Below are 14,480 nucleotides of genomic sequence, written 5' to 3' on the forward strand. Positions count from 1 at the left end.
TCCTTGAAGTGATTAAGCAGTCAGACAAGTCGGACGGGCGGAATCCCTCCAGGGAGGCCTCTCCTGAACTGTCAAACATCAAAAGATCACAACCGGTTCATCCCAGTGTCACAAAAACACCTTCACCGCGCCGAACATGTCTGAAACCTGTTTCAGACTGTTTAAAAAAAAACAAAAAAAAAAACAGCAGCAGCCAAATGCAGAGGCAATTAGTCTGTTGTAAGCCTTGTTGGAGGAAATGAGGAGCAGAGTGGAGGAGTTTGACAGCTACAACGAGAGGAAGGATCGATTTAGTAAAAGAGGATTGATTTTGATGTTATTGTTCTACTGCAAGGCGAGTTTGTTAATGTTCAGTCTTTAGCCTATCAGGAGTATTGATCAGTTTGGGGTCAAGTTGGGTCTATTTGGAAATGTTCACATTTTTTTAAATTAAAAATTCGCTTTTAAATGAATTATTATTTCTGATTAAAAGCATTTATTAAAAGGCATGATTATTCTATTTTTTGTATGTTCTTAACATTTAAAATGTATTTATTAGGCCTTTATTGTGGCAGGTTTAACTTCCCCGCAGCACCATATTTCTCTATCTTTGCCATCTCACGTACCCAATAATAACCTACAAATACAGGAAAATTGATAGCGTTGAAGACAGATTGTCTTTATTCGAAATGCCTTTGTTCAGCAATTGAACAAAGAGCAGGAGGTATCAACCTTCTAGATACATTATCCTTTCCATAACATGACAGATTTTAAATTACCATCTTAGATGATAATACACATATAACTCCTTGAATTCAAATAGAAGTTATCCTCAAAAAACAAAAACAAAAAAATAAATGACGCGTGTGACTAGATATTAGCACTGAACCACAGGAAAAATGCAAAATAAAACATTTGGATGTAAATGATGCTTTTTCTTTTTGTCATCTTAAATAGACCGTCTAGTTTTATGTGCCAAGTTTTTGATAAATATAAACAATATGACCCGTATATAATCCAGCCTATAGGTCCTGATTTTGACCCTATCCAGAACATCATAAAATTACGAGTGCCAAAATGTAGACTACTTAGGCCTATACAGGAAATAAGAATGCTAATTGTGCAAGCCAATTTTTCAAAATAAAAGAGTACCCTATCAACAATCAACACAAATCAGCATATCAGCATTGAAATGTACACAATAAATAAAGTTAAAGGCCTCCTTTTCTGGTTGCCATAAACGTTATAACATTTACATTTCTTACAGTTCACAGGGCACCGTCCTTTACACCAAATCCCAGCTCCTTTTGCTCAAGTCAGGAACTTGTTGGATTTCTGGAAAAGTTTGTTGTTTTCTTTTTTGCCATAACAAGTCCAAGGCAGTTAATACTGTTCATGCCTTTTTAATGGGGCGCGCTGTCCATAATATATTTACATGCATTTCAGTATTCAAGAGAATAAAAAAGAAAAGAGTCTTGAGGGTTACATGGCAGTGGCATGTGCGGATGAATATGGGTCTATCCCAGTCTTGGTCATACCTGGAAAAAGTATGTAGGCCACCGGGGGCTGTAAACTTGACGCTGACCAGGCTGTGCAGTTACACGGGACGACATAGCCCGGGTTTGTGGGCGACGGGTGGGTGTGGGTGTGCTGACTGGGGCACCCAAGGGTGCCGAACGCGCCGTTCTGGTATCCCAACGAGGACGCGTACGGCAAAGTGCTGGTGCTCAACGTGTGGGGCATCTCTGTCATCTTCTGGATGGCGCTGGAGCTGAACTGGCTCGGGTCGAGGAAGGAGTAAGGGGCGGACGTCGGCGGCAGAAACGCTCTGGCTTTCTCCGAGGGGCCCAAAAGAGAGTCCGCGGCCGACACGGGAAGTCCCTTCAAGTGATCGGTGTCCCCGAGGTAAGGCAAAGGGAAAACGTACCTGTCCTTCTTGAGCAGGTTTTTGGGCTTGCGCCTGGGTCTGTACTTGTAGTCGGGGTGCTCCTTCATGTGTTGAGCCCGCAGCCTCTTGGCCTCGTCAATGTAAGGTCTCTTCTCAGACTCGGAAAGCAGCTTCCACTCGGCTCCCAGTCTTTTGCTGATCTCCGAGTTGTGCATTTTGGGGTTCTCCTGTGCCATTTTCCTCCTTTGGCCCCGGGACCAAACCATGAACGCGTTCATGGGTCTCTTGATATGATCAGCGGGCTTTGACATCTTGAAAAAGTGTGCTTTTATCCCCAATGTTAATGACGAGGAAAAGTTCTTATCGGAAGGAAGGAAGGAAGGGAAACTATTCACCTGTCTAGATGCCAGATACCAGTCATGCCACGTCTGGGATGTTCAGAGTCTGGAAAGCAGCAAAAATAAAAGAGAATAAAATAAAAATCCAGAGCCCGGTTTGCTTTTCCCGAGTTAAAACACTGATGCGCGCTCGTTCAAGTCCAGTTACAACTCTCTTTCAGACCTGCGGCAGGCAATACAGGAACAAAAATACATGCAAGATGCACACACACGTAAAAAAATCCTCAAAGGTGAAAGCAATGTTCCGCAGTCAGTTTGCAGGAGTCGTAAAAGTGTTATTTTTTTCTGCGACACACTCTCCCTCTCTCTCTCTCTGAGGTTTGTCGTCAAGCACCTGGCTTGGAAATGAGCGGAAGAGCGTGAATACGAGCCAAAAGCGGTGAAGTTCAAAGGCTGGGCTGGTTTGGTTTCTGCACGCAATCTGACATAATCTGCAGGGCGTTCACTCACCAACCTGAGCGCCCAATCAGCACCAAGACCGGCTATTATAATACCTTCACGAAAAATATATGTACATTACAACATAAACAAAGACCGGGTGGTAGTAGAAGAAAAAAAAAAATAAGGAAAGAGGGGTGTGTGTGCGTGTGTGTGTGTATGTGTGTGTGGAGTTGTGTGTGGAGGGGGTAATACTCAGGATCCCTCCCTGATTCCATTTAATGTAATGAATCGCAACAAACATGGACCTTCAACCTCTTTTTCAGTTAAAACCTGACTTCAATCCAGAGAGGTGACTATACCATGCAACCAATTTACTGTAGGTACAGCTTTACACAGAAATATAGGGGAGCACTTTTATTGTTTGTCGCCAAAACACATATAGATAGGCCTTAATAGAGTTGTTATTTGGTTCTATTTAAAAAAAAAAAAAAAAAAAAAAGACTTTTTTATTTATTGACTTATCTCATCCATGCACGTAGCTTACTTTGTTCTCCAAGCTGCAAACATATTATTGTGTAATATATATATTTGTATATTATAACAAATAACATACCATAACATATGCATCATATATAGATCAATATCAAAAATTTTTAAGTGAAAAAGAAAATAAATAATAATAAATAAATAATGAGATATTTCCACAACAACATAATAATAATAATAATGATAATAATAATAATAATAATAATAATAATAATAATAATAATAATAATAATAATAATAATTTACAGAAAAATTGTTTAAAAGATAATCTCATTTCCTTCCTTGGATATCAAAAACAAACATGGCGGCCGCTCTCTACCTGACAGGCTTCGTCATCCTGCTCAAGGACACTTCGGCAGGGCTTTAACCCCTGTCCTCCAGCTGCAGAGTGGTCACAAAACCCATAATGTGAACGGGTTAAGCTAAGAGGATAAAACCTGTCAAACTCAGCTTCAATGTTGCAATAAGTGTAACGTTTTCTGAACATTTAAGCCCAATTAATAGCAAAACTAGCATTTTCTTTATAGCAGAAAAAAGGCCTGCCAAACGCACACGCGCGCGCGCACAATTTAAGCCCGTGCGTGCCATGGATATCGACCCTATGGAAAGCTGAAGTGTGTTGTGACAGAATTACAAACAGCAAGAAAATATTACATCAACTGTAAACGTTTAGAAAAGCATCATTGTGAGCCTATAATTGTTGCATTAGCTCACATCAATTTGACAGTGTGGTTTTAAGGAGGCGCGGAGTGATCGTTTTAAAATGCAAATTTCAATGAGGACCATTGCCTAATAGCCCTCGGGCTAATGTGCTTGATATATGATTCCCTCAGCTGTGATTATTAAACCAAACGCAAGACAGCTGATTTTTTTCACATCACCGTCAAAACGCTGTGATTGCAGATACAATCCTGAGAGTCGTCTCTAGTTAGTTACACCGCTAAGTACATTTATTTAAGGTTGTCTCCGGCCAATATAGCTCTTTCTCTATATATATATAAATATATATGCGCGCACACGTAGGCGACCCACACACGCGGATGTTGTGTGGACCACATCCTATTGCAATTATCCTCCCATCTTTCTCTCTCTGTGTCACAAAATAGGCCACACGCACCACTTCAAAGATGATTTTAGTTTATTGAACATGTCACCACATCACACTGACATGTTAATATCTCAAACATGCTATGACAAATAGCCTACATTAATAAAAGGATAAATAAATAAATAAATAAATAAATAAATAAAATTAAATACTAATATAAACACAAACATCCTGACTTTATATATTGATGGGTCATATATTTCCAGTACTATTATATAGCTATTGTCCTACATAATTAGAGGCAAATAATATCTTATGCAGGCCAAAGACAATTTATTTTTGATGTCCAAAATAGGACAAAATGGAGATGATTTTTCTGCTTCTAATATTCCCATATTTTAACACCATCTGTGTCTCTTTCTCACGCTCTCTCTCCGCTCCCCGTCTCTCCGCGCACGCATGCGTCAAGCGGTTTGCCTGTAACAAGAAGATTTCCATCATATCTTTCTTTACAAACCCTGAAATTATCGTTAAAAAAATGCCCGTTTTGGGAGAAAAATCCTCCTAACCCCGACCTGCAGAACAATGTAGCCCACAGCTGAGGACGCCCCCGAAGTCTGTGGGGTTTTTTTTTTTTCTTTTTTTCCCCCCAATACAAGCGCACGACCGGATGGCTGCAAAAAGAAAAAGCTCCTCAAATCCTCCCAATCGGCAGGCTGTGATGTTCATCAGCAAACCGTGAGGTAGTATACTGCATGTTCGGACTGTATATTCCAGCCTATTTTTGAAGTTTTAAATTGTGTTATGCTATCTTTCGCCGAACAGCGTGTGCAATTTGACATGTAGCGTTTATAGGCTGCTATACATCCAGCAGCTCAGGCTTCATTTGGAGATCAATGAATGAGATAACGGGAAATTATTTTAGGGGCTGAGCCTCCTACTCACGAGGGAGAAGTCAACTATGTTTCTTATTCAAAAACGGATTGTCTAATAAATGCACGCCTGAAAGTTCCCTCGACAATTTAACAGGATAATGAGAAATGCAATAGGTTTTAATTTGTCAAGGATTGAGATGATTATTTTTTTTTTCCATCGGCAGTTCAGTTCAGTTTTTTTTCCCCCAAATATAATCGTTACTGCATATGAGAGTCGAACGTGTGAGATAAACAAAAATGTAAAAATTATAGTTTATAAATAAAATAGTTGTGATTTTAAAAACCTGTCTCCGTCTGCAAACTTCAGGCATTTGGAAACAAATTTATGTTATTTAGACAACATACAGTCAGCTAAAACAAATTAGAAAAATAAAAATAAGAATATGGTTAATATATATAGTCAGTTTTTTATTTATTTAGCTTCGAAAATACTTTTAGAGTGAAAGCAACGGATCAATGAGAGTTGTTAGTATTAATAATTCTAAAACTAATAACTGCTGAAACTTTTAACCAATTATAACTCAAAATCACAGAGACACGCACTGGCGCGCGCACGAGACAAACACCACCCCACCACACACACACACACACACATTCTCACACACACACATACACATACACATACACGCGCACGCACACAAAACTCGGATTATCTAAGGACACATGTCCATCCATCTCGCCTTAAAAAGTGAATGGGGAGCGGCCTGACACACAGAGAGCCTATTAGCCAACTTGGGCTCCCGTGGAGAGCATTGAGGTAAGCTCCCCTACCGTAACTGTCCATGGTGCTGAAGCGGTAAGAGGTTTTCTTTACTGCACACTTGCGTCCTCCCTCAAAAACTCTTAAAAGCTAGGGTTGACATTTCAATGCCTTTTATTGTATTTCCATCCTATTTAGTGATGGTTCTCTGTAAAAAATAAAATATTAGAAACTGAGACAACTCACATGGTCTACAAGTTTCCTAACTTTTTTTCCCCCCCAGAAGAATGTTTTTAAGTCTGTGTTTTCACAGTGTGGAAGAGCTGCAGTTTAACCACATCTTGAACTAATAAATTATGGCAACGTAAATGATCATAAACGCATTTTTATGCTGTCAAAATATGATTAACTGTCCATTACTGTAGCATCTATGTGTACACTCACAGTGTATCAATACCTTATATACAAACTAACATAGCTTTATCTATTATGCTGGTGTGTATATACACACTATATATATATACATATATATAATATTATATTGTAGATAGTACAGGCTCAAAATATGTGAAAAGGGAAGAAAAACACATTAAGCAAAGCAACAACAAACTCAGAGATCACCTTGTTAAAGAAGTGCTTGAACCGCCTTCTGCTTGAAGGACAGTTACAGTTGCAAGACTGTACCAGTAATTAGCCAGTGTTATATAGACTTTTCAAAGACTGAACTTATTAACATTGCAGTCTGGACTATCTAGACTAAGTTCCCCTTGAAATTTTCAAATTCCCGTGCATTTCTTTCACTTGTAACTACTCTTAGAATAGTCAAAAATCTGTGCACAAACACACAGACAAAGACACAGCGATACTTGTAGTTAATTTTTAATTTTCTGATCTATACTCAAACCTTTTAAAGAGAAACATAAAATTCATTGTAATTCACTCACTCACTGAGCAGGATGGTGTAATCAGGATACAGAACCATCACATGACACAGCTCAGATTCCTCTACAAGAAAATGTTCTATTTGAAAGTGGAACCATTTAACAGCTACAGAACACACTACAATTGTTTTTCCACTATGTTTACTGAAAATATTCTACCTGCATAATTTATATTTTCACATTACATTACTAGGTGCTCATGGTCAAGGCAATAATTCTAAAACTCAAATTCAGCACATATTGCTGTAGATGTTTTCAGATGATCCACTTACATGCGCCATTCACTGACACTGAAAGGCAATCAAAATGTCAATGAGCAGTATGTGAGATGTACAGCCAACACATAGAATATGTTACAGAAAATATTCATATATATCATATCTTTGTGGTGTTAGTTTCTCAGTAAGAAAGTAAAATTGGACTTGAATAAAATGTTTTAAAATGACTACACTTAAGCTGCTCTCGCTTTTATTTAGTGGATAGTACAGAGCCGAGCAGGAAAAAAAATTAACAAAGGTTCAAGGCATCAGGTAATAATGAAAGGATAGGGGCAATACTTCAAAGACCACGAGGTCCACATCACACAATTATACAATACAATTAGGATTAAAGGGGCAAAAGAGATAACAGGAGATAGGGATAAATTATCACAAAAGGAAAGATGTGACTCTCTCCTGACCTTCATTAAGAGAAAAAAAACTCATTTAGAGCTGGCCTTCTTTGCAGGGGGATTTGAGCCTTTTACATGAGACTGTGACTCACTAGATAAGATTAACGGAGCATAAATGAGAATATGAACTACCACTAAACAATAACATAAAATATATTTCTGAATACAAAAATACAATAAATAGTTATAGACATATAGATAAATTATGCACTACAATAACGTCATACAGAGCTTAAGTTTACTGTTAGGACATACTTCAATAAACGGTCGGACTCTAAGCACTGATTCATTGATTCATTGCTTCTGCTTCTGAGTGAACACATTTTATTTATCTTAGTTTTGGCTCTTGCAATTGTCTAAGCCCCTCAATAATTTGACACCTTAAGGTTGTTGACTATTTCTATAGTAACCGTGGGCATGCACACAGTGTGTGTCTTTGTCTATTCAAATAACAGCTTCTTCAGTGATGGGGCCTAAAAAATATCCAACAAATGATTTAGCCATGGTGTTGAGATAATGAACCGATCAATGTAAAATTGTTGCTTTGGTTTGCTTGATCGACTTGTGCCCTTGAGCCACAATACTTTGTCAGACACAGAAAACACTTCAAGTTGCTCAAGGTAAGAAACGTTGGATAGTCTTCCACCTCTGATAGAAAAACTATTCTGTCAAACTATTCCACACAACAAGATCCAGCTCTTCCTCACAGACTCAATCTTCCAGTGGGTTTTTGGGCCATCCCTTTGACTTTTCATGTTAGACCGGATACATCTGCGTCTGGCTGATGATGTCTTGAGAGTGATCAACAAATCATGATCACTCAGTGGAGCTGCAAACATGAGCATGTCTTGGGTGCTCCATTGCAGAAGCTTGACTTGAGGGCTAGAGACATAACTTCTATGTCTCTCTGGTCTGGGCGGGAGACTGGACAAATATATCAGCTAACAATGATTGACTGAGTTCATTTTAGAGAGGCAACTTTTTGTCATTTTATTTTGCTAATTTAATGGACTGAATGAGTGAGAGAAAGACAGCCTGTAGAGCAAGAACATTTTTACAGCTAACTTGATGAATTCTCTTTTTCTTTTTGACCAAACCATAGTCAGTGATTATGTGCACACCCTAATCAACACAGATGTTAATATGTTGTTTGAGTCTGCCACATGATGTCTTACTTGTGGTTTTGCTCCGTTGCCACACCCTGTGATGACTCAGCATATCTTGGACCTGCAGACAGAGCATGTCATTTGTCACTGTGCTTCCTCATTGGTTCAATGCTTCAGTCTTTGGTTTGGAGGTAGAATTGGGGTTCCTCCTTTGCAAACAGCCTCTCAAGGTCCATCACTGCCTTGCTTCCTTCCCTCAAATCTGCTGAACAAGACGATAACATCAGCCACTGGGAGCTACAGACTATGCATGTGGCCCTGGAAGACTGGAAGCACTGGCTGGCATAGGAACCCAGCCTTCATCCAGACATTAAAGACAACTATCGGCAAACCACTTGAACCTGAAACCTGACATGTTCACCCAAATCACCTACAACTGTACAAGCTCAGGTCCTTCAATGGGCCAACTCCTCCTCCAGTATTCGACAGACAAATGTCAAAACTTCATCAGCCTCTGTCTGATGTGGAACCAAGATGGTCCCATATCTCCGCTGACATGCTCACTCCTTTTCTGCCATCTGGAAGATAGCAACATCATCATCTCCTCTAAGACTACTTACTGTGTTCTGCATCCTTAACTTTCTTCTGCCAATTAACCAGCCCATCCTATGATCAATCACATCTTCTAATTGCACCATCTTCTGTAGGATAACATGTGCAATACATGACAGGTCTATGAAGACTTCTGCTAACTGTTGGAGCAGACAAGTCTAGGAGCATTCCTCAACAATAATCTGAGTTCTCTTACATTCTCCTTCTGTGTTCCTACATGGGGTCTTCCCAGTTTTCCTTGGTTACCATCCACCTCTCTTCCCCAACCGGGAGAAAGACATAGATATGTGACACTGCTTTGTCAGTCAGGCTTGGAAAAAGCTCTTGTCAATGGTGCTGTGATACTTGAGAATAACAGCAGTGCCATTGTAGTCAGCAGGCCTTCAGTACATCATGGTTAACAGCTGAAGGTAGAGCGCTGCACCCAAGCTCCTCCAGATTTTCGGCAGGTCAGCAAATGAAATTTTGCCATGGTCTTGTTGAGATGCTTTACTTAACATCAGTTGCAACACCTCAATTCCCAAGCCAACACTACCTCGCTTCATCACCTATGAGCCCACCAACACGGTCAACTGTCAACCCCAGGAGACCAGGGTTAGAGTCCTGTGTGAAACCAAAACATTTTTAGCTGTGTAAGTCATGCAACTTTTCCCATTTGACTTTCAATTCGTTTCAGTGAAACGTGGTTCAAGACCAAATGACTGCTTGCAGCGTTTATTACAGGTTAAAAAGGCTTCCTGGCCGCGTCAGATACAGTCACTAAAGGGTATCGTTCGCTTCAGTATCAGATGCTGACAAATTGTCCTTATGAACTTGTTGCCAAACCCATCCTTGCTGCAGTATTTTGGGGTGTTTTTCATCCGTATGTCATGGTTTTCATTGGCCCATTTGTGATCAGATAGCCTCACTGGCTACAAAAAAGCAGATGAAAGGTTTGGATATAAATTCAAACTGAACTCAGTACTCAACTATGACTTTAAAAGTAACTAAGTTGATTACATTTTGTAATACATACTTTAGTAAAGATAAGTACAGACTTGAAAATGTACTTATAAAAGAACATGTACAAAAAAACTACAACTACTATGTAATTACAGTCATTAAATATTTTTAATTAGTTGCTTCCACACCTGCCAACTTCCACTGGAGTCATCCTAAGGACCTGATGGACATGCTTGGAAGACACATGGCGTCCTTAGGAGACAGGTTCCTGTCATTACTGTGCCAAGAAAATGAGAGGTCTGTGGGTTCAAGGATTATCAACAAAACTGTCAAAGCCAGAGACCTCATCTGGCTCTGGCACATGGTCGTTTTTTGTGGTGGCAGGCACAGAATCCTGGCAAAGAAAAAAACACAGCGAGAAAGACCAAGAGTAAGGAAAGGCCTTGCCCTGAGGGGAAAGAAGGAGCTCTTACTAATTTGAATTAACGAAGACTCTCAAAATCCTGATTACAAGATGAGTCAAGTTTTGTGTTAATTACTCAACACAAAACTGGGCTCACTTTCTGTGTTGATTTAAATTTAATTAAGTTTATTTTATTTATGCATAACTCTGTTTTAACTCATGAAATGAAAAACTTGATTTTGATGAAGTTCTGTTTTCTTAATACCATACAAAGCTTGTGGTAATATTCCTTTCCAAACACAACACTGATGATGTACACGACTCACACAACAACAGCCAATTTCCAAATCACTACTGTGATGTTATTCACCTTTATACTGCATTCTGCATTTGGGGAAATTCTCCAATTAAATAACTGCTGTTCTTTTTAAGTAAAACATCCATGATAACACCTATGACACATTTATACCCACTCATTACCTCTCATTATAGCCTGAAGCTATATCTCATCAGTGGACGTAATTTGTCTGCTGGAGTGCGTGCTCAGCATCGACATTCAGGCTCTGTCGGCTCCTTTTAATTATTGGAAAAATAATTTTTTTAACAAATACAACACGGAACATTGTGAAATATAATGTTTTGATTAATTGGATTTGGTGGTTTTATTACAGTGTGGACACCCAGGGGTGAAACAAATGTGGGATTTGCTGGAAAACCACATCTTGGTGGTCATGTGAAAATGTAAAGTTAAGTAAAATCAAAATACTGTATATCTGGATAGGTACTTAGATAGATTCATTTAACGTTGTGAACAGTCCTCTTTTATACAACCTGTTTTGTTTTAATCTCTCATCATAGGGCTGCCAGTGGCTCCACTGAGTCTGAGACCTGAACCTCAAGATATGGTGCGAAGCTCTCGTGAGTCAGGTGATGAATTCAAAACTGAAACTGAAAATCAATATTCCACAGAGCTTCTCTTTAATGTCTCAGGATTACACATATCAATCAACTCCCTCTTGTGCCTTTTCTCCCTGTTTTGTTTACAGAATTTGCATCCTGAATAACGAAGTGGAAAAAAACCTTTTATTGGACAAGCAGCTGCTTGTGAAATCCGAGCTGGACTGTAGGTATTGTACAAATCAAAAACAAGTCAAGGGTGAAATAATGGAAAAAAAAATATATTAAAAAAATAGGCCGTTAAAGAATGTAGAAGCTTTTGAAGCCAGACAGACTGATGGAGAGAGAGAAAAAAAATACAATTCTACAAATCTGTATCAGTGAATGATTAATTAATTTCTGTTGAATGATCTGTTCTAGCCTTGTGAGATATCAGTTTCCATTTCTTTTTACACTTTTACAGAAGATCTCAAGAGAGCGCTAGTTCAAAAGACAGTTCAATTTAGAGTTCCCATTGGAAATGGTTTCAGAAAGTCTTTGCCATACGTTGGGCTTTGATGTGTTTTAACTGTCGTAATCTTACTGTTGAGAGATGGGGGAAATAAATTCTGTTAATTTGTCCATTGTAAGTGCTCTTTTTTTCTTGACTTCACATTACATTTCAGAGACTTTACAGAAATGTCAAAAGATTATCACAGGAATGCCTTTGTTAAACTTTTTCATTTGTTTGTTATAAACAGTGACATCACTAATATTCATTTTCTAGTAGTGTACAGTGTATAATGTGCACTAGTGTACATGCAACAGAATTTTTAGCTAAAAAAAAGCAATTATTTGGAATGATTTGCATCAATCTTTCTGAATTCTGACAACTTCTAATGAAATTAAGTTCAACCAAAAACCTACATGGAGTCAGGGGAATTAGGTTCTCCTCATCTTTAAGTCTTTTGTACTTAATCACCATAATTGTGAACACAAATTTTTAACCTGACAACTATTTAGAAAAATTAAATTGCTCAAATTAGATTTTCTCAGGTAATCTAACAGGTCGGAGGAGGGGAAATGAAATCCTGAACTCAAGGTGGAGAAAACTAAGTTACTTCAACTTGAATTTAGTCTTAAATCAATTCTCGTAGAAATCTGAGTTGAAATTAAACACAATATTAAGTTGATGTGATACTTAATTATTACGGCAACACAACTCATCCACATAATGTTTGAAAATTGAAAGGTTTATGTAAATCAATAAACAATACATTTTATCTTGCAACCATTCCTTTAATTAAGTGCCAGGAATAGGTCTCCTGAATTTCTTTTTAGAGTGTACAATGATCATAATTCAATTATTTCAAGGAAAAGCTCTACTTCCCTGACCTTTTCCTGAAAGATAAAGGTTTTGATTGAATCACAGCTATTATTTCTATCGAGCTCGACCTCCATCGTGTTAAAGCTGGAAGGTGACTTGCTGTCAAAGAGTCAAAAGAATCCGCTTTGGAGCCGACAGGTCATTTATTAATGAAAGAAAAGATTGATTTCCTGTTATGAGCATTTGTTCCAAGTTTCTTCTTCTTTTTTTCTTTTTACATAGCAGTTGCCTTTGACCCATGCTTTGCTTTCTAATAAGTGTCACATTTAGATATATGCATTCGCAGGTAGATCTTTGATAGCTGTTTATTCAAAAGCAAACCAAACTTGAAAAGAGGATATAACCTCGACTCAGAACTCTGGAGGGGTGGACTAAGATTGAAATTGGTCTGACTCTCCCTCTCTCTCTTGAATTGAGGGTCCATTGTAGTACGTCAAACAAAAGGTTTTTATCAGAGGCTCTTAATGTAACCCCCTCCCCTCACTCTCACGGCCACCAACTCGTTCTTCTCTTCCTCTCTTTTCTCATTCATTTATTCCACTGTGTGTGGAAATAGGCTGGGCAACAATTAATTTCAGAGTGAATTCAGGCAGGATCTATTACCCCTCTCTGCCTCTATTGCTCTAATGGAAATCTATTTCACTTCTCTTTTGTGTCCAATATAATTTAATGCCCATTTTATTAATGGCCTGAAATAATTACGGAAGGCTTTTGTGATTCTTGAGTATGTTTCATTTAATTGTGTAATAAATGTCTAATCAGAGCTCCCATCTGAAGCCATTATGGCATTAAAATTAACAATTACGCCACAAATGTCTTGGTGAATGCGTTGGGGTCTATGGAAATCGTTGCTGATAACAAGACACATATAAATCATTCATGAGAATTTTTTCAGAGAAAAGCGGAGTGAGAGATAGGAGGATGGGAGGGAGAAAAAAAGAAGTGGGGGGAAGAAAAGAGGAGAAGAAAGACGCTGAGTTTTCTTTATTCCATTGAAAAACCGGGGATGGCCAAAAGATAGGGCATTTTAAAACTGTGTCACCCTCTCCAGTCCCTTTCTTCCCCTGTCTCTCTCTATCTCCCTTTAATTTGCCTTCCTCTTTATTTTTGAAGTGACAGATTTCACTTTGGGAATTCATTAACCGTTAACTTGGGCGATAAAATATCTATCAGGCCCTCTGCCCGGTTCCTTTGCTAAGCTGCGTGGCGCTCCGGTTCAACGTTGTGGGTGACCGAAGGCAATTAAAGAGGCTTCACACTCTCTCACTCTGCCAGTGTCACTTGCTCAGTGAAAACAGGAAGGCTGTTCAACGTACCAGCAAGAATTGTTTTCTTAGTAGCCAAGTATACAAATTTCATGGTATGGGGAAACTCCATCTGCCACTAAAAACCCTCGTCAGTTCCTCTGTGTCATTTCCAAGCTAATATACTACAATTGGTTTTGGTGAATCTATTTTAATAGCATAAGGTTTTGGCCTTCTTTGTTCTCTATTACCATGATGCACAAAGGGCCTCCCCGGGCAATGGATTGCACCCTGGTCCTAACCACACTCTTTCAAGTGACAGCGTCGAGGAAGTGACTTTGATGTAGATGAAGTCTCATGTTAATGAAATGGTTGATTTTATTCTCAATCAAACACCCACTTTTGAATCGACCAATCTCGGATA

General features: G+C 38.7%; 1 protein-coding gene and 1 long non-coding RNA gene across 2 annotated transcripts; one reads left to right on the top strand and one right to left on the bottom strand.

Annotated features, from left to right (window-relative positions):
- Positions 1-637: 637 nt before the first annotated feature.
- On the bottom strand, positions 638-2,675 carry sox14 (SRY-box transcription factor 14). The gene has a single exon (XM_084722517.1). It carries the CDS (start codon positions 2,176-2,178, stop codon positions 1,462-1,464), a length of 717 nt encoding a protein of 238 aa, XP_084578643.1. The 5' UTR covers positions 2,179-2,675; the 3' UTR covers positions 638-1,461.
- A 2,058-nt stretch (positions 2,676-4,733) lies between these two features.
- Positions 4,734-12,039, top strand: LOC146323528 (uncharacterized). The gene is made up of 3 exons (XR_014771176.1): positions 4,734-4,983; positions 11,408-11,476; positions 11,596-12,039. It is a non-coding gene; the product is annotated as an uncharacterized LOC146323528 (long non-coding RNA).
- Positions 12,040-14,480: the final 2,441 nt, after the last annotated feature.

This window comes from Lutjanus erythropterus, chromosome 7, assembly GCF_056507025.1.
Source record: "Lutjanus erythropterus isolate fLutEry1 chromosome 7, fLutEry1.hap2, whole genome shotgun sequence".
Taxonomy (NCBI): domain Eukaryota; kingdom Metazoa; phylum Chordata; class Actinopteri; order Lutjaniformes; family Lutjanidae; genus Lutjanus; species Lutjanus erythropterus.

Coding starts and splice junctions, on each gene's coding strand:
- sox14 (XM_084722517.1), bottom strand. CDS start 2,178: ATGTCAAAGCCCGCTGATCATATCAAGAGACCCATGAACGCGTTCATG.